Source organism: Bacillus rossius, chromosome 13 (assembly GCF_032445375.1).
Source record: "Bacillus rossius redtenbacheri isolate Brsri chromosome 13, Brsri_v3, whole genome shotgun sequence".
Lineage (NCBI taxonomy): Eukaryota > Metazoa > Arthropoda > Insecta > Phasmatodea > Bacillidae > Bacillus > Bacillus rossius.
In genome coordinates this window covers 8,101,824-8,129,801 of record NC_086340.1, presented here as the reverse complement: position 1 = coordinate 8,129,801, position 27,978 = coordinate 8,101,824, and the positions used below count along the sequence as shown (strand labels likewise).

General features: G+C 37.6%; 1 protein-coding gene across 8 annotated transcripts in view; it reads right to left on the bottom strand.

Moving 5' to 3' along the window:
* LOC134538193 (neurabin-1) overlaps positions 1-27,978 on the bottom strand; it is a 174,353-nt gene that overhangs the window by 49,967 nt on the left and 96,408 nt on the right. For 7 of the 8 annotated variants that reach the window (XM_063379270.1, XM_063379275.1, XM_063379271.1 and 4 more), the window contains 4 exons: positions 24,738-24,820; positions 13,014-13,900; positions 9,963-10,084; positions 7,998-8,018 (listed from right to left, as the gene is read on the bottom strand). In XM_063379270.1, the coding sequence (XP_063235340.1) occupies positions 7,998-8,018; positions 9,963-10,084; positions 13,014-13,900; positions 24,738-24,820 (1,113 nt within the window). The remainder of the gene's footprint in view (positions 1-7,997; positions 8,019-9,962; positions 10,085-13,013; positions 13,901-24,737; positions 24,821-27,978) is intronic. The other variant, XM_063379277.1, reaches the window with a different exon arrangement.

Below are 27,978 nucleotides of genomic sequence, written 5' to 3'. Positions count from 1 at the left end.
TTTGATTTTGAAAGCTAAATGTGTATTTATTACATGTGTCAAAAACCTCTTAATTGTTTTTGCCACATAAACTTAAAAATTCTATTGATAATATCTGCCTACCCACCAAATTTTATGAGAATCCAATCAACAGTTCGAAAGTTATCATCAGACAGTAACATGCAAACATAAATAATGCATACAAACGCCAATTGCTCTAGTTGTCACAAAGACCTTGCTTCGCTGAGTCTCTCTTCCCAGAATGTACAGCAAATACACAATAGGTGTCAAACTACTTCAAATACATTTTAGGTACATATTAAAAAAAAAATGTTGGTTTAACATCTCATTGAATTATAATCTGAAGGACATTTTTTTATTGGAAACAGTTACATTTTGCTACCAAGACACACTGCTTTTGGTATATTTTGATTAAAAAAACTACATCAACTTCACATAACATGAAGTAATTTTGGTAAGACAATTGTCAGATTTGCCTTTTCACTGTTGAAAAAAGTTTCTACTTGTGTTTGCAACTGTGTGAATGTGAGTGAGTGCGTGTGAGAGAGAGAGAGAGAGAGAGAGAGAGAGTGTGTGTGTGTGTGTGTGTGCATGTGTATATATGTATATGTATATATAAAGTGCTTTTACTCATCTAAAATTAAAACTTTGGTATCAGCGGAGTTCAAAACAGGAATGGCTGGTTTTAAGGTACTGAAACCACCAGAAATAAGGCCCCGCATTACAACTTTACAGCCAAGGACAAGAAGCGAGTGAATCCTAGCACAACTTATATATAATATGCATAAAATCATTCCCTTAATTCTCAACTTCATTGCTCAAGTTGAGTTTCATTCCACAAAAAATAAAAAAAAAATAAAAAAAAATATTGATTCTAAAAAGGATTTTTGAGAAGTAGATACATACATACATATTATACGGGAAATCATTTGAATATATACATGTGTGAGAGAGCTTCTTGGTTTATAACTAATATTCTTTAATGCAATTAAATTGCACAAACTATTAAAAAATCAGTAGCATAACCTTTTGGCATACATACACTGTAATATAATAGTGAAAAAATACATGCAAATTGCATCTCACATAATTTTTTCTTAAGAATGCAATAAGTAACTTGCATACGTACATTCTTATGCCATTAATTCACAATTCCTTTTCATGTTTACCGCTATTCCAGACCAAAATAAACTCTCTTCGAGGACAATGTATACAAATGCTAATTTTCTTGAAGCTGATGAATAAGAGATTATTTTAAGAATAAATTCATAAGTCAAACCATCAGAACACTATGCAGCAAATTGTTTTGAACCTTAAATATGAATAATTTAATTTATAAATAACCAATAATCAATAGTTTAACCATTGTGTACACTATTTTATATAGATCCTTAACACTGAGATACATAACATTTTAATCAGCTATTTAATTGTAATCTAACATAATTATATATATACGCCACAATTTAAAAAAAAAATAAGTGGCACACAGATAAAAATAAAGAATTACACTTTTTAAGCATGAAAGTGTATTGAACGTAACATGGTTAGATTTTTAATTGCACAGAATTTTAAAAGACTTTACATCTAGAAAGATAAATATTATACTGAGTATAACACACATAATCATTCATAGAAAAATAACATAGCTTATCAAAAATTCTTAAAACATATTTAGTATGACTATTCAAAAATTAAGTAAATCACATATGCTAACTTAAATACTAAATTAAAAAAAAGCCATATGATTTATGATTTAGAAATGTTTCTACAGCTCCTTCTCAGAAATCCCCAATAATTAAAATTGAGAATGTCTTAGAATTTATATTCGCCAAAGGGTTCAGCAGTATTTCAGTGAAGGCACAGTACTCCATTGGACTCATTACATAGCGCAATCCCTAGTAGCTGAACATTACGCCCGAGCAAAGATGAAATATTGTATATCATATCAAATTCCACAGACAGAGAGCCTATTCATCAAAAGTTTCCAGTTACTGGATGAGGTTCATGTAATATGTGACCTTCCCACACACAAATATACGTAGTACACTACTTTAGTTCGCTTACTTTACATGGAAAAGTTCGACAACAGTTGCTTCTTGGAAGACAGAAATAAGAAATATAAATTTCTTTTAATTAAACCTTTTTGTGTGTGTGTGTGTGTGTGTGTGTGTGTGTAAGGTGCTAAAATTTTAGATTCAATGATTACACTATATTTAATGTCATTTGAGGAAAAATAAAATATTTTTACTCTCGAAAAAACTTCAGAAACATAATAACTGTTACTCCTCTGTCATTCATAGAAATGCAATGGCACACTTTAGTGTATTTACAAATTTACATTAGATTATGCTTATTTATATAGGTCACTTCTGCAATTACTATAATTTTTTTTCCACATGCTCTAAGAGTATGTTAAGCCAAAAATGAACCAGAGCCACTGCACAGTCTAATAAAATTTCACAAATCGAGACTGAAAATTGGTACCTCCAAAGAACACCTGCCAATGACTGAATGACCAGAGTAATCAAAATCCAAAGAAGTTACTTTGATAATTTTAAGAATGCTGTCAAATGTTCACCTTCACTTAAGCATGTAAACTGAGATGTTTAGGAACATGCTTAAAAAGCACTGCAACCTATTGGTTGGAGTTACAGCAAACTACGGCATGTCCATAAAATAAATGTCCCAGTTATAAAATTTAATAGTATCAACTGTAAGCGTTGTAGTGCGTTCGTTCAAGGTCACAACTAAAGAGTAACTCAAACAGTTTTAGATAAACACATATGCGAGTACTGCTTTGCTGTTTTCTCGTTTGCAGCGTGCAATATTGTCTCTTTCCTCAATTAGTAGATGGTGAACCTGTAAAATTTATTTGGCAACAGGATGGAGCCCCTCCCTATTATAATCTCTTGTACGCGAGTGGTTGAAGAGCCTGACCGTTGGATTGGTCATAATGGTCGAGACGACAGAGCTCTTTTTCGCTGGCCTCCACGTTCACACGACATAACGCCATGCTATATTTTTTTTTCCTTTGGGGCTTTATGAAAGATCGTGTCTGCATTCCACCGCTAACTAATTATTTGCCATAGTTGAGACACAGAATTGAAGAGGCCATTGCTGCCATTACTCCGGACTTGTTAACCAAAGTGTGGGACGAATTGGACTTTAGGTTGTATGTGTGTCCATATCGAACATTTGTTAAAAATTAGGTTCATTTACCTTCAATTTTATGTATGTTATGTTCCAAATAGTCTAAATTAAACTGTTATAACATACCATTTGAAGTGTGACATTATTTTATGGACATCCTGTACAGTAAATGACTACGATGCCATGACAAACACAGTGACTGAGTCATCAATTTTGATAAGTATATATAAGTGTGAAGGAAATTACATACAAACAAGGTGCCAGGCATAACAAATGTGTGAAACTGGGAGTGTATTAGGTGCTCTTAAATTCAGTGATTACATAATGCACGTAATAGATAGTATATAATTTACTGCCTTTTCTATTCACATGCATTAAACAATTTCCCCCTTGCCTTTTTTTATTTAAGAAAAATGTTTGTTTTCTTCATACAATTAATGTACAAAAAAATTGGATGGAACCTCGAAAAATGTCATTTTTATTCAGATTTAATTTTATTTGGGTCTTGATTTTTTTGTTTTACTTCAGTCCACACTTTAAATTAGTTATGTGAATGTGGACTGTGAGGAAAAGAATTTTCCAGTAATTTCTGGTGTTACTTCCAACAGAAGATAATACTTACAGCCATTTAGCATGTTGTGTTGTGTTACAATGGTGTTGCAAGAGTGCAATTCTGTTAGGTTGGTACTCCTAGTACTGAAGGCTATGGCTTTTGGCCGAGATCGTGGTGTTGGTAACATGGATAGTTCAATCGTAAAGTGAAGTTCTGTGTGAAAACATGTGAAATAAACGTGTCTTGATAAATTGTGTGTTTTCAAATAAATAAATCCTACAGTTGACAGGTATGCATCGTGTTGGCATTGTAACAGAGGGTGCAACAGTGCTACAGTACAGGAAAAAACCTTTAACTACACGAGGTGAAAGTGAGCTGTGAGCAATGTACTCTATAAACTACTGTGCAGGAAAAGCCTGGTGTAGTTGCTGATGAAGCAGAACTACACACAGCCTAAATCTGACTGTACAATGGGTACCGTCTGTCCTAAAAGCTAAATCACATTTTAACAAACAATTATTAAGGCTGTGCCTTTTATATCATTAATTTTTTTAAATATAAACACAGTTAAACTTGTATGCCTTTTTAAGTGACTTAATTAACTATTGAAATAATTTTTTTTTTCTAACCCCTCATCCCATTCCAATTTTGGGATGCACAAATTAGAATTAAATAGATTGCTAAATGAAACTGAAACATTTCATTTTTAAACTCTCAAAAATTCTTCAGAATTTTTGTACGTAAAGAGAAATTAATTTATTTCAAATAAATCACAACTTACTACATCTTGAAATATCCACTAGCATCTTATTTAAAGGGAATTAGACCCTGCTATCTTATATTCTTCCAATGGTATTGCTATAATACCAATTTTGAGTTATTTGGCAATCAAAAATTTCTGACATGACAAGGCACAGATAATGTTTCTCTCCCCAAGATTTAATACCATGGCACAATTTTATTTATAAACAATTTAACGGACTACACCATTGCTCATTTACACTGAATGTCATATAAAAAATCGTTCACTAATGGAATGCAAAGATGCTCACATACACACAGAGAACCTAGCCCAAATCAGCTGGTGTCAAATGTTAAAGCCAAGACAGCGCAGAATTTAGTAATAAAAAAAATTGTGAGTAAGTCTTTCAGTTCGTGCCAGTCATGTGTAAATATTTAACCTCCTTAACAAGCAAATTCATGTGTTCTAATGATGCAAATACATGATGTAAGCTTTTGAACATACGCTATTGCAAAGCTTACATCAAGTCAAGCACTCCCATTGCACAAATCTTTCAAAGATAATAATGATGCAAATACACTTATAATTCTAAACTTGAACACAAAATTTAACGAATTCTTTAAAATAATGCAGTGTGTGATTATTATAAGAAAATTGGGTTTTCAACTACATTCATTGATGCGAATAATGCATAGTTTCCAACACTCGCAGCTAGAATTTGCTGTCAGAGCAGCTACGTCGACTATCGAATAATTCAATTCGCAGAGCGAAAGGCTTAACTATATATAATTAAACGGCCCCGATAAAAGCGAAAAAGACTTGAAAAAATGGTACACCCCGGCTTTGGACCTGATTCTTGTCCAGGAATTTTATTAAAATACTGTCCATCTTGTTAAAATTCATTAAACAGTTAATACAATAAATCTTTCTTTTATCATAGCCAACTATGGTTCACGTCATCCACCACAGATGGCAGCATCGTGGTTACACATTTCCGTTTCATGTAAATTCCGTTCCATTCACGAAATTACTCCCACCAAATGCTGTATACAACAAGTTAAGCTGTTTACAAAAAAAAAATGGTTGTCTGTAAAGTCGGTTTACGGATGATAGTTTAACGTGACAACGTAATAACAAAACATTGATGAAATGATTTCATACTTTTATGAATATAATTGAAACATTTTTATTGAATTATCACTATTTTGTATGGATACAAAGGAGTGAAATGAAATCTACAATTTAATTGATAAATATACTTTTATGTGCACTCATTAATTCAAATATGTTTATTACTTTAACGAAGAGATTATTTTAACTATAACTTTTATACATGTTTGCTATTTAACTTCTTCCAATCTGTGTTATTCTGTTGTTAGGACGATGATAGGAAAAGTAGGAAACGAATGGGAGTGTTTCAAGTTTAATGTGCCTTGAAAAAGTCAAATCTATGGTTGTTCCAATCGAGTGGAAGAGAGATATTTGCAACACGGACTCTGCAGCAATGCTAGGAGGAACAGGTTAGCAAAGAGCAATGAAAATGTTACATTGAAATGCATGAAAACAGAATTACGCCACTGATTCGGGTGCAATGCTAGGAGGTTCAGTTTAGCAAAGAGCAAAATAAAATGAGCGTAACGGGACACAGCGAAACGGGATAATGTGCGTGACGGGACACTTTTTTGTGCGTGCAGCCGGCTTTCATCAATTTATTAGACATTGTCACGTCAAAAAAAAAATTAAGGCCCACACAAACACAACAAGCTGACGATGACGGGGACAGTTGACATTTGGCGTCAGCTGATTTCAGCTTGTACTCCGAGTGTTTATTTAATTATCTTTGTAATCCATTCCTGAGGTGTTTCTATGGCATCCAGTGGAGGCCAGCAATGGGGTATGTCCATGAAATTGTTTTAAAACAATTTCCCCCAATGCAAGAATCATTCAAAGAACCTATCAGTTTAATGTTTATTAACAGACTCCAGCCAGAAGTCACCACCAGACGATAAACTTTTTATTCCACGCAGGCTAAACTGTTAATAATTACCACCCAAATTAATTTAAAATGGATTAATTTCTCTCTTTTTAAATGTGTTGAGTTCCTTTTTTTCCCTTTCGGAATTTTTACTTATAAATGCTTTTTTTAAAATCTAGTTTGTCCTAATTGGTGCATCCAAACAATGGAAAGGAAAAAAACTACACTTCAACAGCTAATTAAAAAACACTTAAGCATACCGCTTGGGTCATACATACCATTTTTTTTTTTCAAACTGATTCTAGAACTTTATTTTTAAAAAGTGGTTCTTTTTTTTTGTTTTTGTTTTACAGAGTTGGGTAGGACCTAATGAAATCTGAAACACTATTCAATTTCTGTGCTCTACTGCGAGAAAAATGCAGGCTTGAACCCCATTTGTCGCGGATGGGGTCAACGTGTTACGACGTAAGAGGCACCTGGGCAAGGCTGTTAGAGGTTAGTGTGAGCTCACTGAGCTGGCAGTGCCGGGTCTCGCCGGACCCAAACGACTATCCACACGCAGGCAACAACTGTCGTGCAACTGTCCTTACAGCCGCAACTAGGTGGTGGATTCAGCACAGCTTTACAACACCGTTTTTTTTTAAAAGTAGGCACAGACGCCAAAATGGGTCGAACAGTTTTCACAGTTGTGACCATTATTTATGAAGCTTTATAAAACTTTTGTCTCCACGACATACCATACCACAGAACTCGACATTATGTCAAGGTTAAAGACGACCGACCGACCTTAATTATTTTTCCCTCTGAAATTAAAGGTAGCAAATAATTAATTATTTTCTAAATATAGTCACTAAATATAGCCACTTATTTCCAAGAATAAAAAAAATATAATAAAGTGCCTCTATACCTTAGAAAGTCTATTTAAAAAAAAGCAAATCAAGATTTGTCAAATGTGTATAAATTCAATATAGTGACAAACTCCCATTAAGTCTTTGCAGCTTCTTTTTTTAAATCTATTTAAAACTAAAATTCTAAAACTGCACTGAATTACTTTATTTCTAAAATAAAACAAGACACTGTTTTATGATTAATACTGCAGATGATTAACCACCCAATAATTTCAAAAAAAAATCAGCCGGTCAAAATATGCTCCTACAGTATTTTCAAATTAGTTTAGATGATATACGTAATGAGTCCCAACACCCAGTGTAACATTCCATATTAATCTGCCATGCATCCAGCAAAATTACACTTGCACCTATAAGTTGTCAGTTATCACTAAAACATGCTGTTAAATATTAAACTCTACAACTCCAAGCTTACTCGTGCAAATGTTGAACCTAAAATATCCTCAAAAACTACCCCCACACATCTTCACTAAAATACATACCCAATTTATTTTGCTTGTAATAAAAAAAGATAAACACAATTAAATATATTCTCGGTGACATTAAATACCTAGATTTGTTCGTGTACACACAAGATTTATCACAGAGGTAAGTGTGTGTGTACCTTTACGGAAAATAAAGCATTTCAGAGATGCAAATAACTATGAAGCAGTCTGGCCAACTCACCGTATTTTCTTTTCCAGAATTCTGCAGCCGAGCGAGAGAGAGCAGGCAATGTCAGTTGAGAAATAACAGCAAAAAAAATACATTAGCAGATTAGTTGATATTACTATTAGCGTTGTTAGTACAATAGCTGTAAGAAATATTATGCAATAAGCAAAAAAAAATTCTAAATCTGATAAAAACAGTCACTGATATACCAATTTAGTACGACAATGAGTTCACAAATACTATTACACGATAGCTAGCTAAGATTGTAAAACAAATTAAAATTTTTTGAACATGATTTGCTCACTGCTAGTATAAACTACTTTTGTAAGGAAAACAATAAGTTTGCAAGACACTATCAATGTATTATTTAATCTAAGTCAAATAAAAAGACAGCAAGACAGCTACTTCGGCATGCACTCTCGAAAACGAAAACATGCTCTTAACGCAAATACACTTCAACAGGATTACGGACACCGACACACTCATAGAAAAAACTAGCATTTACACACTGTTCCAGAGAAGGTGAGACGTTTTGACAGATGTTTCGGCGAAGACTTTTACGGCTGCATACTGTGACATAATTAGACACCTAGAAATTTTGCAGATTCTTTTGCTTGCAAGATGAGACTGCAATTATGTACACCTTTACATTACTTTCCATAATTGGATCACAATTCCCTCAACGCTCTCCTCTATGGCTGTGGGCCAATCAATTACCAGCTAGCAGCTGAGTGACGAATCACATCGACCCTCTCCACAGAAGGGGAGATTCTACAGTAAGGAATCTGCCGACAGGAACGCAAACGTGTGTCCAGTATATGCAGGACTATGAATTTTAGCCTGACAGAAAATTTCTGGGTATATGGACATAATAAGACTAAAAAAAACACAGATAAATGGTGCCAGACTAGCTAATCATCAAAAATAATTACAGTAGAACCCTGTTATAATGTTTTTCAAAGGAGAACAAAAAAAAAAAATGATAAGCAGGAAAACGTTATAAGCAGGAAATCTCAATTTAGCACTTAACAATGTTTGAGCGTTGTACCAATGGACTCACCAAGCTATGTAAACAACTTTAATGTTATACTTGATACATGAATTTTCTGAAACAAGCCAACAATTTTTCAACTTTGTCTTGTTCCCTGGTTAAATTTTGTTTGTCTTTAAAGATACACTGCCACATTTTTTGTAAAATTGTCTCACGATTCATGATGACAACATTAAGAGTGAGAACGTCTACTCCTTCGCCACCTGAAAATGTTTACTTTTGGGATTCCTACGTATGAATGAAAAAAAAATTATTTGTAAGCAATAGAAAGCACTTTTAGTTATGCCCTCGCTCAATGGTTGGCAACTTAAATATCGTAGGACTATGTACGTGCATCTGAATACCCACTGGAATGGCAAGGAAAAGAAGAGTTGACTAAGGGTGCCAACTGACATGTAACTATGAACATTGTGTACCTTCAGTATATTGCATAAAATTGTATTTTAACAAACTTCATGTATTGTATGGCAGTGATTGTAAACATAAACATACATAAAGGAAACTTTTTATCGTAAGTGTTGGAATAATTTGGTTTTAAAACATTTTTCCCCCATTTATTGAATGTTAGAAAGCAAACATTATAAGCAGGAAATTACACTATTTATGAACGTTATATGCAGGAAATAAATAAATTGTCCTTATGGAGGAAATATTGGGACTTTAAAAATATGACAGTATAAGAAGGGAAAACATTATATGCAGGAACATTATAACAGGGTTCTACTGTATTTTGTTAGTTTATTAACAATTTTCAAACGTCAAATTCTGAATTTTTTTGCGGCGCGTATCAGAAAAAAAGCCTCAGCTTGCCTGGAACAGAGCGCGGTTGTTCACTACCCTAACTACCGCAAGACATGCATCCGGCAGGCCAATGTCGTCCGGGCCTCGGCGAGCCGACCGAGCAGGGGGCTCAGCCGGAGGGTTCCTACCTGGAGCTCAGCAGGTTCTCCGCCTCGTCCGGGGTCATGGTGTCGGGGGCGTCCGCGACGACGGTGAGGCTGTCGGGCTCAAACCCAGCGGCGGGTCCCGGGACACTCACGGCATCCGCCACCTGGCGGCACAGGTCCTCTCTCAGCCGCACCCATGCTCACGGACAGCCACTGCCAACTGTACACTACCCCGTAGCCTCAGTCCCTGTGTATAGCCCAAGCTCTAACGCCCTTCCCGGTTGCGTATGCGGCGTGATCCGCATCCATGCCCATGGGGGCCCCGGGGCGGCAGGGCCGGAAGGCTAAGAGCGCTGGGTCAAAAAATAAAAGGGGGGGGGGTTAACCCCTTGCACGAATATATATATATATATATATATATATATATATATATATATATATATATACACACACACTACCCCGTATTTATTTCATTTATTTGATTAGAAAGGCTTAAATGTTTCCTGGTTACACACAAAGGCTTAAGGGTCCCACCTAGTCAGGAGATAGTGTGTATTAATTGACGGGATGACAAGTGCAACTCTCGCTGGTGCTTCTAGCGCGGTGTCTCCTCTGGACTGGCGCGCAGTCTTCTCGTCGTGCAATAGGGAAACTATGAGATTTTAATGGTAACCATAACATTACATGGCCGAGAAATGAAGTGTAATGGAAGTCCCTTGAGTGCTTTTAAGAATCATTAACAGGAGTTACGTGCCTAAATATTATTCTGAAAACACGCCTTTTAGTTATTTTCGCTCATCTTAAAATTACAATTTAGAATCAAATTCCGGAAACAGAACTAATCGTCACCCTCAGCGTATTCCTAGATGCTTTTCGTAAACAGGCAATACTCGGATATCTTGATTAGTTCTCTATAGAGTGATTCTTTCTGACAATCTGCACACCGTGTGTGTGTGTGCTCGGGTAGGCGGAGCCTTTAAGGCGACGGGACCTCCAACATTATTATGGGCTCCGAAGCACTCGGTGCTCACAAATTTGAGGCATACCGAGGTGTGTGTGTGTGTGTGTGAGAGAGAGTATGTGTGAGTGAGTGAGAGAGAGTGTGTGTGTGTGTGTGTCCAGAAACCAAATGTACCCGCTACGCCATATTCTGTGAGTTTCCCATAGCACGCTTTCATGAATGTCTATGATTTTGTGTGTGGTGTTCTATCGGAGTTGAGCAAGTGTGCACCTATTCCAACCCACCCTGATTCTTGAGGTTGTGCCGCAGCTAGAAATATAGAGAAGTTAGCTAAAGGGATCTCAGTGGCAGCGTGTCCTTTGAAGAGCTACTTACCAAGGCCCATACACACGTTGGGGATAAGGCAAGTTGCCCTACCCTTTAAAAAAAAAAAAAAATCTTCTCGCCTAATCAATGTCCTTATGTTCCTCCGAAAATTCATTGAAGAGATGTGTCCAACAGGACATTCACTGATTTTTTTAAGAAAATAGAGCCACCGTTCTGTACACAGACACCGCACACCCAACCTTTTAATAAAGAAGTTAAAAACTTTCACAGCCAAATATCCACTATTTCAGGAGTTAGGTAACCGCCGAGGGGGTACCGGGCTTCATCCGTAAACCATGTTACGAACAGAATGCCAGATGTTTTGGTAATCGTAACCTGAAACCATTGGCGATAATCGCACACCTCTGCAGGTCTGGTTTCTACACGTTTGCCAACTGTATGGCCGCTAAGGCGACTTATTTGATGCTCTCTGATGTTTGCCATATGAGTAGTCTGCCTCCTGGCTTGATCGGCAAAACAATGTTTTTTTGCCAAGTCAGTTAAGTGGCCTCGAACTTGGGTCAGTACAGGTTGATTATTTCCAGAATTGCTTAAAAGCGAGCCAGTTGTCGCCAGCTCTTTCTATCCACACGTTCTAAAGTAATAGCTAAATATCAATCTCTAAACAACCGCAGATGACAATAGTATCAAAGATGATAATCTCCAAAAAGAACCATACAGAGCACTACTTTCACATGTATTCTGACTCCCAAAGATAAATTATCAATCTTTTCAATGGTAAAGAAATATATGGATCATATTTTATATTATAAACATAGTATATGCTACCAAACAGTAAACTTTATTGCTAGCAGAGGAAAATTTTAATATTTTGCTTGGTATTTGAAATGTGATTATTTAATCAAATCAAAATAGTTAAAATTTAAAATAAAAAATTCTTAAAAATAATTTATACACATTTAGATATCACGATGTTTCCTGCATTAATGAAGAGTTGTCATTATTTTATGCAGGTTATGTTCATCAAAGATTTTATCAATGATAAAATTATATTGGAAATACATTGAAAGAAATGAAGTAGCTAGTTTGTGTAATTAGACAAAAAAAATCCCACATTTGACAGTAAACAAAGTCTACAAATGTATAAAAAATTTTACTACGTATTTAGTTCATTTAGCACTCAGACAGCATAAATACTGGAGGTAAGAGTATAAATATCAAAATTTATATTTTTGCTAGTATTTATACATTAAAAGTGTGAATGAATGGAATGAAAGTCACGTTTTCCAAACTTTCATCTGGGAATGGTATTTTACAATATTATTTCTTCACACAAAGGAAGAAATAAAACATTTCTACAGGCACCCTAAACAATTTGTCTAATAATGAGATTTAATCTAAAAGTAGAAATTTAATAAAATCTCTAAATAGATTTCATTCTCAACATTTAATAAAAGGTTATTTGCCTGGGTTTACATTTTTAAAAATTGAAAGAAAATTATATTATATATAACTACGAAAAAATTTTTTCACACAAATATATACAAAAAAAATTATTTAATTCATTCAAGAAAAATTCTTTTTTCTACAAAATGGCTGCTACCAAATTATAGTGCAAACACCTGTGCTAAAAATTCTTTCAAACACTTTCTCAAGGAATTTAAAAATTTAAGAAAACATTCTTTAAAAAGTTTAAAAGCATACATCTCTCTTTTAAACTAACTAAGCAAAAAAAAAATCTTAAATAACTCCTTAAAAGGGTTTCACTGTGGTTTAAAAGAGGGCAGCGAAATAAAAATACTTGCCTGGAAAGACTGCTTCAGCGGTTCCTGGACCACGAAGTCGTCTCTCTCCGCTTCGTCGTCGCCGTCTTCCGCATCTGCATCTGCGTACTCCACGTCTTGCAGGTCCAGGATGCTCGCCACGGAAGACGAGGCTCTCATGGAGTCGTCCGCGGACGGGGAGGCCATCTCCGCGCTGGAGGCCGACCCCCACCCCTGGGGCACAGCCCCTAGAGCAGCAGGTGACAGCGCCGGCAGGTTAGGGGAGAGCTCTGCCGGAGACGCCACTTGCTCACTCCCGCCGATGACGTCCACGGAGTCTCTGGGCACGCTCGTCCTAGGCGACGCGACGCACGGCGAGGCCCTATCCGCGTGGTGCCTCTCGCTCTCGATGAACGCGGTCACGATACCCGCGTCGACTCCTCGGGCCGGCGGTTCTTCATCGCGCCCCGAGCAGTTCCCGTCCCCGACTTCCCGCTGGAGACCGCCGTCTTCCCGAGACTCGCTCTCGGGTGAGGAGGAGGCCGCCCCACCTCCCTTGTCCACGATCTTGTGACCGTCGTCCAACTGGAAGGGATACTTGCCAGAACCCGGGGACACTTGGACCTTGTCGACGCACGCGGAGAATCCGTCGGTGGTGAACTCGGTGTACTTGTCGGCGGGCAGCAGCGCCGTGTGGTCCGTGCTGTCGCTCTCCAGCTCCCGGAGCACGGAGTTGGTGATGGCCGGCTGCTCGCCGCCCGGCGGGGGGTCGTCCCCGGGGGCGGAGGCGGGCCGCGACGCCTGCAGCGTGAGCTGGACGGACGACACCATCTTGGTGCGCTTCTCCACGTGGGCCACGTCCCGCCTCACCTCCCCCGAGTCCTCCTCCCGGGCCCGCTTCTCGCCGTCGCTGCTGTCGCCGCTCCTCCCTGCGTCAGCCGGGACGTCCACCCCTAGACCACCTCTGGAGCCTCGTTAGTCGAGTATCGTGTAGGGGCTAGTGCCCCGCTGGACCCAGTTGGCGGGGCAAGTAGACCCGGTGACTCTACCGCTCGCCTTCATCCGCTCGCCGGGCTTTCCACTCTTGCCCTCGCTGCTTGCCACGTGTGAACAGTCAGACGTAAGCTCACCATCGTGCTTTCCACGGCCTGGCGAGTGAAAGAGTGGGCACATGCCGGGCCGAGTACTCGACCAGTGCAAACGAGGGGGAGCCTTCTTTTCACAGACGGGAGAGCCACACCCCAAAGTTCCCCGAAGTTCTTGCTCGCTTTTTTTTTCCGTTCTATCTCATTGCATAAACCGGTGCTGCATTAAATTTGGCTTCGATTAGGATAGGTTACAGCTACATTATAAATACTTTAAAACAATTGTGGATGGTTGGTTATATTCGGTAAGTATAGCTACATTAAAAATACTGTAAAATCATTTTATGGTTGCTTAGCAAATAACTTTTTAATATGTAGCTATCCAGGGCTAGGAAAACCGTTTACATGATTTCACAGCATCTTTAACGTAGCTATCCTAACCAAATCAACCGTCCACAATGTTTTTAAAGTGTATTTATAATGTAGCTAACCTAACCTAATTGACCATTAGTTATCATGAGTTGTCCATAATAAATTAAAAAAACTGAAGATGCACGATCGAGCGTTTGGCTCTCTCGTCTGTGAAAAGAAGGCTCCCCCTCGTTTGCACTGGTCGAGTACTCGGCCCGGCATGTGCTCTCTCTTTCACTCGCCAGGCCGTGAAAAGCGTGATATTGAGCTTATGTCTGACCGTTCACACGTGGCAAGCAGTGAGGGCAAGTGTGAAAAGCATGGTGAGTGGATGAAGGTGAGCGGTAGAGTCGCCGGGTCTACGACTGAACCACTAGACTTGCCCTCTAACTGGGTCAAGCGGGGTACTAGCCTCTACATGATACTCAACTAACTATAGCACTTGCCCCTCAGTTAAAGGTAAAATGTTCCAGGTTCCCAGCCGGGAGGGTTCAAACCCAGACTAGCTGTGAACGTTGCCGTGAGCCTTGGGTTTTCTCTGGGTGCTCCCATTTCCTCCCACCCATTCATTCCATTAGCTCTACTTTCCCATGTCACCATCTCTCACTGCCTCTAAGGACTTTAAAGTTGACATTCGTTTTCCACAAAAAAATCCTGATAGCTCGTCAGACTACAGTGAGGTATGTCAGCGCTAACGATTGTTCCCTTGTGATTGGCGGCCGTCTGCAAGTGAAGCCATTGTCCTGTTTGGCCGGGCCATTCAGGACAAGTTTGCTTCCACACCGGATGGCTATGATTGGTGTGCTGACAATAGTCATGCGCCTTAAATAACCCCAGCCAACCAAGAGAAACGTAGACGAAGCTGCAATGTTTTAACACACAGCTGGTCTTGAAATCATTTCAAGAAAAACACATGGCCCTGTTCATGAGCTACTACCAACACACACAGCATGCTCATAAATGCATCAATGACAACTTTGTAACTGTGAACCTTGTAGCAACAATTTTGCGTGCTTAAAGCTGCAATGTAACAACAAACAACACCCTTACCCACGAGATTAACACAAGGTATAATTGCCTCATCCCATAAAAATATTATTTTATCACATCTTGCATATCGCACACTGCAAGATAAAATAGGAGGCCATAAGTCCTTGCAAACGAACAGCTAAACAAAAGAAACCAATAGTGCTGAGTATATTGTTTAAACTACAAAAAAACTATATCTGGCTCAGATGGTTTGGAAGAGAATAACATATCACGTTCCACTGTGCTATGCACAGGGACCAGAGTTTATGGTTTTATTTCTACGACAATTTTGTTTTTAAAACAGAAGAATTTCAATGTTATTGTTTATTATTTTTTACATATTGTCTTTATTGATTTAAAGAAAAATGTATTATTGAACAAATATGAAACTAAAATATTTCTTAATACTTATTTCACCAAAATATTCTCATTGTGATTGACCCTGATCCGCTTATAAAAAGTAAAATTATTAATAATAAGCATGTCTAGAACAGAACTACTCAGAAAAAGAAATCCAAACATGTGCCATTACTAATGTAAGACATGCAAGATTAAATAATTTAATTTAAATTTCTTTCCAATCCATTTAGGTCATACATTTTGGTACAAAATTCACTTCTAAATAAATTACATTCAATGAATTTACCATGATAAAAGATTAAATTTTTGTAATTTGACTTAAGTTTTGTCAAATTGTTGACAATTTCATGTATTAAGTTACATTTTGGTGGTAACTGTTGTATTTACTTTCACTTTGGTGTTAAATGTTGCACTGACATTCTTTGTGGTGTTATTTCGGTTTTATCGTAAATCACCATACAATCTTGTTCCTAGCTATGCAACATTCTAGCGTACACAGTATATGGTAGCTAATGAGCTGGTACACTTCACTATCACGAAAACATACAGCAAACTGAGTACAACCTAACAGTAAACCATGTTTATATACCATTCTTGTAAATACTACCAATCCCATATAAACTGTACATAAACATTATTGTAACAAACTACAACCTAAATATTATAGTTAATTTTAATACCAATCTGATACCTATATATACTGCATTAACATGACTAAATATTCATACAGCATAACAAAGGTCATAGTTACCAAATCAAAAATACCATGAAACTACAATAATTATAATTGATAAAACTTGACTATGTAGCAAACTATTTAATTTTTAAAAAATTAGTAAAACACACAAAAAAGATTATTATAACTTGACATATTAAAGGAATGAAAATCCATTTAAAAATATAAATACATAGCTAGATTATCTATTATCTATCAGCATGAGACTTTAAAAAATGTGTTATATCTATACATATTTTAAAAACAACTATGAGATGATTAACTTAAGTACGTACACCATACCTAACTGCATATAACACAAGAACTGACCATATTTACTACAAAATTTCTTCACCCCCTAAAATCCTTTATAAAATTAATTTGACCATACACTTACTTGTTAACAATTCTTACTTACATTTTCACTTAAATTGCACGAGTACAAAAATTCACCAAATGTTTGGTATTAGCTTAGGGTATGCTACAAATGTACAAACCTTTCAATAATTTATCTCAGAATAATTTCTATTTATAAATTGCTTTTCTGCTAGCAAGTGACTAGTGTTATATTAGGTCACTATGTTATATGTCAAAAATGAGGCACTGTAAAAAAACACGTTATTAAAAAAATTAAGGGGGAGAGGAAGGGAGGAGTCTTGCTGATCGAATGGTAGATCATTCGCCTCCCGCCAAGGCAACACGGGTTCGATTCCCTCAAGTGGGGAAACACAGTGCATGTTGCTACTTGCCGTTGGTTTTGTCGGGGTGCTCTCGTTTCCCACCGCCTACTCATTCCGTCTGTTCTTCATCAGAACACCCCTCATCACCTCTGATGACCCAGATGTTCGTACATTCTCATATGCCATGTTGATTTAAAAAATTTCTTTTTTTTTAAATATCACTTTTATTAAAGGGTTGTATTTAAAATTTTCACTCAATTCCTTCTTTTCATTTGTTGTTCTGCACACAAATTATTTTCAACAGATAACCACTTGGGTGTAAAATGGTGCGTAAGTCTTCATGATTATCATCACTTGCACGACTTTTTACACCCATGATATTACAAAAAATGCAAGGTAGGTATCAAGTTAAAAATTTTAGAAACAGCCCTCAATGACAGTAATGCCGGAAAAAAAAACCCATCAACATGACACGTGAGACCGGGGTTTCGGTCATTATACACTGCGGTAAAACAAAACTAAGCCTACAGCTGGAAGATAAGATTGCACTGCGACGGGAGGCGGGATCCACGTGGGGGCGCCTCGCCACGCACGGTACCAGAGCAGCCGCGACACAGCAGGCGAAGACACATCCTCCCGACCGGCCGTGCCGGATATAACCTCATGGGAGGCGGGCGACAACTCACGCCGACGACCGGCAAGCACTCTCTCTCTCTCTCTCTCTCGCTCCTTTCCCCCTCCCTGTGACGAGCTCTTGCCTCTCTCCCTCCCCTCCGATACCCCCTACACACCTTCCCCTCCCCCCCACCCCTCCCGGCCGTCTGCGACACACTCCATTCATGGAAGCCTTCATTCCACAGACGAGAGAGCCACACCCGAAGTTCCCCCAAGTTCATGATCACTTTTTTTTTCCGTTCTATCTCATTGTATAAACCGGTGCGGCATTACATTTTGCGGTCCATTAGGATAGGTTAGCTACATTATAAAATACTTTAAAACATTGTGGATGGTTGGTTATGTTAGGTAAGTATAGCCTCTTTAATAAATACTGTAAAATCATTTTATGGTTGCTTAGCAAATAACTTTTTAACATGTAGCTATCCAGGGGTAGGAAACCGTTTACATGATTTCACAGTATCTTTGATGTAGCTATCCTAACCAAATCAACCGTCCACAATGTTTTAAAGTATTTATAATGTAGCTAACCAAACCTTTTACAATGAACAAAAAAAAAAAAAACACCAAAGATGCACGGTCGGGCGTTTGGCTCTCTCGTCTGTGAAAAGAAGGCTTCCCCTCCATTCACACCAGCCCTCCCGGAACTGACCCGGACTCTGAGTCTGTGTGTCTGCTCTCAGCGCTTGAGCCTACCTGTATTTGCCCCGACAAAAACAATACCCGATTAACAAGTACATAAAATCTTATTGGTTGAATGTAAAGAAGGAGAAAAGAAGCTTAGTTAATAAATTTGCATAAACTTGTAACTATCCTCCAAAGAAAAGTTTAAGGCGATGTTGGGTAAAACATCCCTGTAGTCTTATCTCACCATGTTTCAGGTGTTTTGGAACACAAATTTGTAAAAAAAGGTTAATATTTCAGGATATAGGCGTGAAAATTTTATCTTAGTTTGAAATATTATTTAATTAATTTTGAAACAGCCAGAAAATTTGACATTTAACCCGGTACAATTAAATTCTGTATTCATTATGGTTATGTCCTGAAAAACTAAAAAATGGGACTCTTACAGAGAATTATACTAACAATATGCAACAAGTTTTTTTTATTCCATAAAAATTACATATCCCAAAGCACCTACAAGTAAACAAATGTTTTACCGAAAAATTTAATAATAATAAAATACTTGCAAAACATTACACCTTCACACACAGAAGAATTAAGTAAGAGCAAATCCAAACTTAATACTAACATTTGAGTAATAAAAAAAACCCAAGAATGAATCATTGTAAACTATTTAAGTTGCACCGAGAGTTTTCAATCCAGCTCACAATAAGTTCTCAAGCGAGAAGGCACCCAAAAACCCAATAAAAACTTAAGTTTAATTGTATCAAACTTTCATTGACATACCTTGCTTAAAGTGTTCTTTGCTTAAATTTTTGCATTTACGTATGATACTGTATAGTCCCTACACTTTTATGCCACATGGGGTAGCTGAAATGACTTTAAATACAATTTTTTTTTAATTTATCATAGATGAGTTTCACAATTTATCAATGGCACATTGATGAGTTCCCCCCCCCCCCTTTTTTTTATTCTAAATTCATACTTATGTACCTAGCTAAGTTACAAAGCATGTAACAGGTCTAAAAAATTTTTTAATTTCAAGGTAAATAACTGTTAAGTGGCATGAAATTTTCTGGAAAGTTTGGTAATATTTAATCAGTTAATAATAAAAATACAAAAAGGGTACAATTAAAACCAAACAAATTTAAAATATTAAATACTTACATATGAATAAGTCATTTACTATGGAAAAAAAAAACTTTGTTTGACTATACTATACAATCAAAATAAAAGAAATATAAATAATTTTCTTCTTTTATTATAAATCGAGAGTGGCATTTAATTACTTATTGAGAGGCACACTAAAATACTATGAAAATGAAAATAAACATCCTGAACGTGAGTTGAAAATTATTGCGGAATATATCAATACCAGAACATTAGGAGACTCAGACCTCCCACACCTTCTATAGCCCGTCCCACTCTTAGATTGCAGTACACGGCTTATGGCGCGCGCTGTTGCCAAATCTCTAACACATTACGAATTTCAGGAGATGCGTGTATTTGTAATTTGGATCGAACAAGAAGCATTTTAAGAAATCATATCGTAATTTATAATATTTTATACTATTACACATATAAAATTGTAATAATACCACTTTTATGTAAATTCCAAATAAAAACTACCTATTGTAGACAAAAATTTCTTATAGTTTGCTTTTCTGTTCTAAAAATCCCATATATATATATATATATATATATATATATAAGGTAAAGGCACCTATTATGGGACCCCTTTTAAATAAAATTCATATATTTTTATTAAGTGAACATAAATTAACATTTGACGTCTAATAAATCACTTGATATGTTTAACTATAAAATGCAATATATACATATTGTTTTAAACTAATAAATTTACGTCCTATGCAAAAAAAGGAAGACACTGCACTTTTCCAAAGGAAAAAAAAGGTTTCCTAATATGGGACACATTATTTCTTTATCCTCTTTTGGCACTGAGGACACACAAAGTGACTGTCAGTGGCACCACAATGTTCATGAGCCCAACGACAGCAGACAATACACTATATCCACTGTTCGCCATGTTTGTCATCTGAAAATATGCATCCACAGAAGAGGCACTCAGCATCGTTGTCTTCTTCACCAGAGCTATCTGATAAGATGTCGAAATCATCATCCGACTCGTCGCTGCTGGATTGTTCCATTAATCTTCTTGTACAACTTCGTGATCTTGTCTTTTGTGTGTTGGCAGAAGGTTTTTTCGTCAGGGTTTTATGACATTTCCATGCAGCTTCTTTTTTAATTTTTGCTGTTGTATCTCTTTCCAAACTCTTCAGGAGATCAGATTTGTAAGGCGATGAGGTTATTACAGATGCTTTGCCACATCTTCGGCTTTGTAAATTTGCTGAAAGACTAGGAAGTGGCTTAATATCTTTAGGAGAGATAGGTGTGATGTCCATAGTTTGAGCAGGACTAGCATCAGAAGGCCCTGTGCCAGAAAAATGTGGGCGATCCATAGGTAGAACAGGGTGAGAATTAGATGGTCCTGCACCAGTTGATGTGTCATTCGAAGTGGCGATGATAGTTGCACTGGTATGAACATCTCTATCAAGAATTTCTTGACAACTGTGAATTACAAAGTCACATTCACGAAACACATCACTGTTGAATGGGTACAATCCTGTTTTGCGGAATGCATTGACAGCTATTTCCATTGTTGCAGCTCGTTGATATGCTGCACTGAACAACTTTGCAACCAAGAGTGGTGTTACAATACGGTTAGGGTTGTTTCTTAAAAAAGACTGTATTTCTGAGGCATAATAGGTTTTCAGTGGCTTCATGAAGCCTACATCCAGTGGCTGCATTTTGTGTGAACTGTGAGGAGGGATACAAATGATTGATACGTGGTTCTCTCTAGCCAATCGTATCACATCAACATTTCTGGTGTGTGAGTAGTGGCCATCGAGAACAAGAAGAACAGGGTCTTCAAGTGATGGCTTTGTATATTCAATAAAATGATCAAACCACTTTGTGAACAAATCCCCCTGAATCCATCCAGAAGGGTGGCATCCCCAAATAGAACCAGCTGGTGCCCCATCCATGAGTTCTATTTTCATATTCTTCCTTGGCCACACTATCAATGGAGGGACAAAAGAACCAACTGCATTCATGCAAGTAACGACTGTTATGAGTGACCCTCTCTCAGCTGATGTCAGTGCAGCTACTTCTCGTTTTCCTTTCAGGGATATTACCTTCTCAGCTCTGTGCTGTACCACAGTTACCCCAGTCTCATCAACATTGTACAACCTGTGAGGACGGCCTTTAATTTTGTCAAATTCAGTTACATAGAGCTCAAAAATTTTTTTTACATTTTCAGGACTGAAACCTTTTACTCTGGCGTGAGAAATGCCTTGGGGAACTCTTAATGACAACTGTGGATGACGCTTTAAGAAAGAACCCATCCACTTCTTACCAGCTGATTTATTTTTTTCTGAGAATGGATGTTTGATACCATTAGCAATGGCGAGTTGGAAGGCCATCCTTTTAATATCACATTTCCTCAACCCATAAAACCTTTTATCCATCTCAATGCAGTACGTTACAAGTTCATTTTCTAGTTTACAGCTTAATGTAGGCCTTCTTCCTAATGGCACATTTACCAAATCATCAGAACGCAATTCAGTATTTTTCACATACCTTTCCACTGTGCTTTTTGGTACCCCAAAATGTTTCGCTGCTGACTTGTAACCCATAGTACCTGTTTGTACAGCTTTGACAGCTAGGATCATCTGCTCCTTGTCCCATTTCTTCCTTTTCGGATTTCGGCTAGGATCCATCTAAAAGAAAAACATTAATATGAAAGGTAATAATAAAGTTAAAATCAATGTCATTTTAGGCAAAGAAAACTGTTAATTTATGACTATGAATTTATATTCTAAGACCAGCATTACTTATGATATATGTCATTACAGTTTGTTAATAACGAGAATTATATTACTATATACTAGATATGAAGCAATTTAATTACATTATAACATAATAAATAATCATTGTATTGTAACAAGGCGATAGTTAAATGATATTCTGATGTTTAAATGCATAACACTTTATTTAGCAGGAAGCTCTTAATATGAGACCCGGTTCCTAATATGAGATAGTATCCCATAAAAGGGTACTCTGTAGGTCTCATAATAGGAGCCATCAATATGCAACAAAAGACATTGTGTTGCGGATACAAAAAGTGCACAAAACACAATCTCACTAGCATGCACATAACCACTCATCTATATAGCAACCATCGTGTATGAATGTTATAACAAGTAACCTTACCTTGATTTATATGTAAGCCGTTTCTGTTATCTCGGTGGAAAACTCGATAGCTCGTAAAACACAAAATCGGTAACCACGCTTGTCTACACATTCGCTCGCTAATGAAAACAATACACACGCAAGAAAACGTTCACTGCACCGAGTTAGTGTATTGTCCGCTAGAGTTCAGGAGCTCCCGGCTGAGAAAGTCTAGGGTCTCATATTAGGAAAGGTCTCATAATAGGTGCTTTTACCTTATATATATATATATATATATATATATATATATATATATATATCTAATGCCGAAAAATGTTTTCTAAATACATTTTTGATACGACCAGCCATAACTGCATGGGTTCGAAAAAAATTTTCACCGGACAAAAAAACGTAACTGCCTTAGTAGACACCTTATCAAATCTGTTTAAATTGTTTGTAATAATATCATAGTTATTTTCCAAAACTTTGTCTAAAACAATGTTTGATAAGATGCTTGGTGTTGAGAAGGATAGAAAAGTAATTCAAAATTTTGTACCATGATTGCTATTGAATTCCTTCGTATTTATTTCATACATTTTACATATTATGTTCAAGAATCGATTATAATATTTTTTGTTGACTAAGGAAGCCATGTATTTGAAATTGCTTGTAGGACAGAACCCCACTTATCTAAACACACGACCCTGTTTCCTCTTATGACGGCAGCGCGTGCTCTTGTACTGATAAGACACATCTTTAACAGCTATTTCCACGGAAACTGTAGAAGCAATTGAGATGGGGCTGCTTTTAAAAACTAATTCAATTCATTGTGAACATTTTTCTCGCTTTCGTCCCCCATCTATCTTTAATAGAAAAAATTTTTTCCGCGGGTCAACTTTTTGATGTGTCAGTTTGTGAGAAAATGCATTTCAATATATTAAAAAAATTATTTCAGTGAAACCTGTACAGTTTTTGTCTTAACATTTGTTCGGTGGCGTCCTAAGGCATTAATTTACTAATAAAAAAAATCTGAATGAAATACACATGTAGGTTTTCTTTTTTTGATGTGAAACATATCGGAATACTTCAAAACAGTTCGCAGCGAATAAGTTATGTTTTTTAATTTTTTCGGACACTTAAAATATTGTTAAGTATTCAAAATAAGCATTGCCTGATGCGTATTTTGATTCTATACAATATGAAAAAAAGCTTGGTCCAAAAATTAAAATTTTAAATTTCGTTTGATATTTGGCAACAACGCACGAAGAAACAAGGACAGTGCTAACGGCAATCGGCGTGTGTTAGAGAGAGAGAGAATGCGCCTATTTACTTCCACACTGCAATCTAAGAGTGGGATGCTCTATAGCAAAAGCCCTTATCAGGTAATGTTTAGCAAAACTATGCCCCATTTAACGTGTCAACACAAACCACAGGCTTTAATTCTTCAATTAAGAACGAGCAGGTCAAACGAAACCCAAACAAAAACTTTTGTGACATGCACTGCATGGTGATCTTCTACCTTTAAACATTCCATTAATTCTCTCACAAGGTAATATTGTGAATTTTAGCAAGTGGAGATTTTTTGGGATACCTGAATAAACTTATGAACTTGGCTGTATATGTTTTCCGATTCCACCTGCACAAAATCTATTCTCACCTGCCCAATATTTCAATTGCTTTAAACATGTTCTATGTTTTATTATCTTGCTCGTCTAACATCCAAAAGTTAGGATTCTAATACATAGTAATGCCCTTGTTAATGTCACGTCTTTGTTAATGTTTCTGAGACTGTCCTTGTTTATTTTTATGTGAAAGTGTTTTTTGTACAGAGCCTACCATTTAGGGGTTTCTCAGGTGTTGGTAGGCATGACACAAAGCCAAATAAATATACATTATTAATTATAATATTAATAAATATATCAGTCTGCAGTCTTACCTGGGGAGAGAGGAGATGAGGAAGTGCTGCTAATAGCTCCTTGTAGGGATACAAGCTGTGACTCCTTTTCTTCTGAACAAGTGCTGCAATTTAAAAAAAAAAACTTAGGCAAACAAAATATGAGTTATTTTAATGCACAACATTGTACAAAAATAAAGAACATTCATTTTTTTAATAAATAACATTAAAAAATTTGAAGCGATAAAAAAGTTTTTTAAAAAAAATTACTTACGGAGACTAAGCTACTTAAATCATTTTCATCTTTGTATTTTTAGATTTTATTTTACTGTTTATTCACATTAGTTTTTTTTGTCAAGTTTCTTGCATGACAGGGCATGAAAAACTCAATCCGATTTTCACTAACAAGTCTATCTAATCTGCAACCAATGGGCGGTGATAACTGGCGACAACCAAACCTGTAATAATAATCGTAAAATTTCAAAAATGCTAAAAAAAAAGTTCATCAAAGTTTGATATATCATGCAATGTTTTGTATTTCTTTCTTTTTATGCATTTTATATTTTGATGTTTATTTTTAATAGTTATACTCATTTTAACTTTACTTGTTTGTTTGTATTTTGTTTGTATTGTTTATATGTTGTCCTTGTATATATGTGTTGTGCCCACCGCTAAAGCCCTCGGCTGTTGGTGGGCATGTTACAATATTAAATAAATAAATAAATAAATAAATAAATAAATATGCCTTGCTTAGCCATAAAATATAATAGGGAAGCTTAATATATTTTAAAAAAAAATCCACACTATGGGGCCTAATTAGAGCCATAAAAGAGGTGAAGAAGAAAGGGGGGGGGGGAATTCCCCAGGGCACCAGGCCCCAGAGAGACCCCGGTTCAAGGGCGTCACCAGCCGATGGCCTGGTGGGAAGGGGGGGGGGGGGGGGCAAGTTGTGGGAAAAGTATGTTTTTTTTTTTCATTTGGCTACATTTTTTTGAATCTCTAGGGCTCTAGGGGGGGGGGGGGGGCAACTGCCCCCCCTACCCCCCCTGGCGACGCCCTTGCCCCGGTTAAGTTTCGAGGTTATTTTTAATGCTTGGGTTTAACCAATAGGATGAACATCACAAGGCTATTTATTTATTGTTAATAGTTATTGGCAACCTTATAAGTTATGCTATATGCATAGATCATGTTTACAGTTATGGCCAATGTAATGTTTAGTCTTTTAATTTGTGGTGTTTAAGAAGTATTACTTCAAATAATTCAGTTGGGGGGGGGGGGGGGGGGGGGGATATCAAATTATTTGCCCTCCCACCTCTAACGTTTCTCCCAACGACCCTGAGCCTATTCCCACTGAAGTTACAACGAAGTCCCAGAACCACTACTGACAACGAAACAAATAATATTTGGGTGCCTACAGCAGCACCCTGATGGAGCGGGGCGCGCAATGGTAAAAGATGGGGGCCTCGCGCCGAGGAGAACCCGGGTTCGAGCCCCGGGTACGGCCACCCTGGACTTCACTTCTCCGAGGTTACACCCCAGCCACTCGCTGGGCCGATCCCTTCCCCAACTTGCCCGTGCGTCCGCCCGCAAAGCCCTCTTCATCAACGAGACACTACGCCAACTTGTGAGTGTTCACGGCAGTAACGTACAGAATACAGCCTCGGCTGGGCAGACTTTTCAGCAAGACTTACCAATCAAGTAAAACACTGTAAATAATGTTCTTAGGGTACTTATAAAATTGGACATATTAACAACAAAAACTTATTAAAAAGAAAAAAAAATTATATGTTATTTATAGGTCAAATGGTAATTTTTCTGAACTAACTACACAGAAAATTTTTGTGAATGGGATTTTCTTACAGGGGTTTTACTGTTGTTGCACGAAGAAATGTGGACTGATATAATTAGTGGATGCAACATTTGTAAGCAACTATAGTTCGATTGAAACGAGTCGTGATAGTAACCAACGTCCACTCACCACCTTGTTGATTATCAGACTGTCCTCTTCCTGTGCGCAGGTGCACCAACCTACTTTCTGGCCACTCCAGAGTGACCAACCACAATGCCCTGCAGGGCGGGAAGTTTAAAATGTTCAAAGTCTATACACTACACTAAACATGCTCAAACTATATTCACAGAAAGTCGGAACATCCCGACCACCTTGAAATAACGAGGTTACTTCAAAACATCACATGGCAGGGGGCAGAGCTTCACTGCCGGGCGTTTAGCTGTCCCTTGACTGGTACGCAAGGTGGCCACGCGGGGAACCCCATCTGCACCAGGGTGAAGCTCAATGATGCGACCAAGTTTCCACTGTAGTGGGGGCAGACGATCATCATTCACCAACACCATCTGGTCTGGTATAAGGCAAGATGCTGAGACCTGCCATTTTACCCGCTGCTGTAGTGTGTGGAGGTAGTCTCTACTCCAACGACGCCAGAAGTTTTGATGAATTTGTTGAACCAACAACCAACGCTGGGCAGGTGGCAGGGGCGTATCTGGAAGCACGTGCTCAGGGGCTGCTACCAACGGTGCAAATGTCAAAAAATGTCCAGGAGTCAAGGCACTGAGGTCATGGGGGTCAGAGCTCACAGGGCAAAGTGGCCTCAAATTCAATACTGCCTCCACTTGAACTAGAACAGTATAGAGTTCTTCAAAGGTTAACACTTGATCACCAATGACCCTTCTCAACTGGGCCTTTGCCGACTTCCCAGAGACCACCAAAGTGGGGGGCAGCAGGCGGAATGAAGTGTCTGTCATGGCAGCTTGATGTTCTGAAGAGCCTAGCAGCTGCTGCAACTCTGTCAGAAAGTTGCTTGCAACCACAAAATTCGTTCCACAATCACTAAATATATCGGAAACCCTACCTCTCCGACCGATAAAACGCTTATAGGCAGCCAAAAAGGCAATACTGGATAGGTCTGACACTAGCTCCAAGTATACGGCCTTTGTAGCACAACAAACAAACAAACAAACATAAATAGGCCTTCTGACGAGGTTCTTTTCACAGACAACTGCACTTAATAACAAAAGGCCCTGCATAATCAACTCCTGTTTTAAGAAACGGCTAGACTTGTTGAACTCGCATAGCAGGGAGGTTGCCCATCACTGGTTGACATGACACTGGTTTGGCACGAAAACATCTGATACAATGCCGCACGCAGTGAGAAATGGCATGCTTGTCACCTAGGATCCAATATTGCTCTCTGAGGATTCGCTGTAGAGCCTGATGTCCAGGGTGGCCATTTTGGTTATGGCAGTGCCTAATGATCAGCTCTGTCAA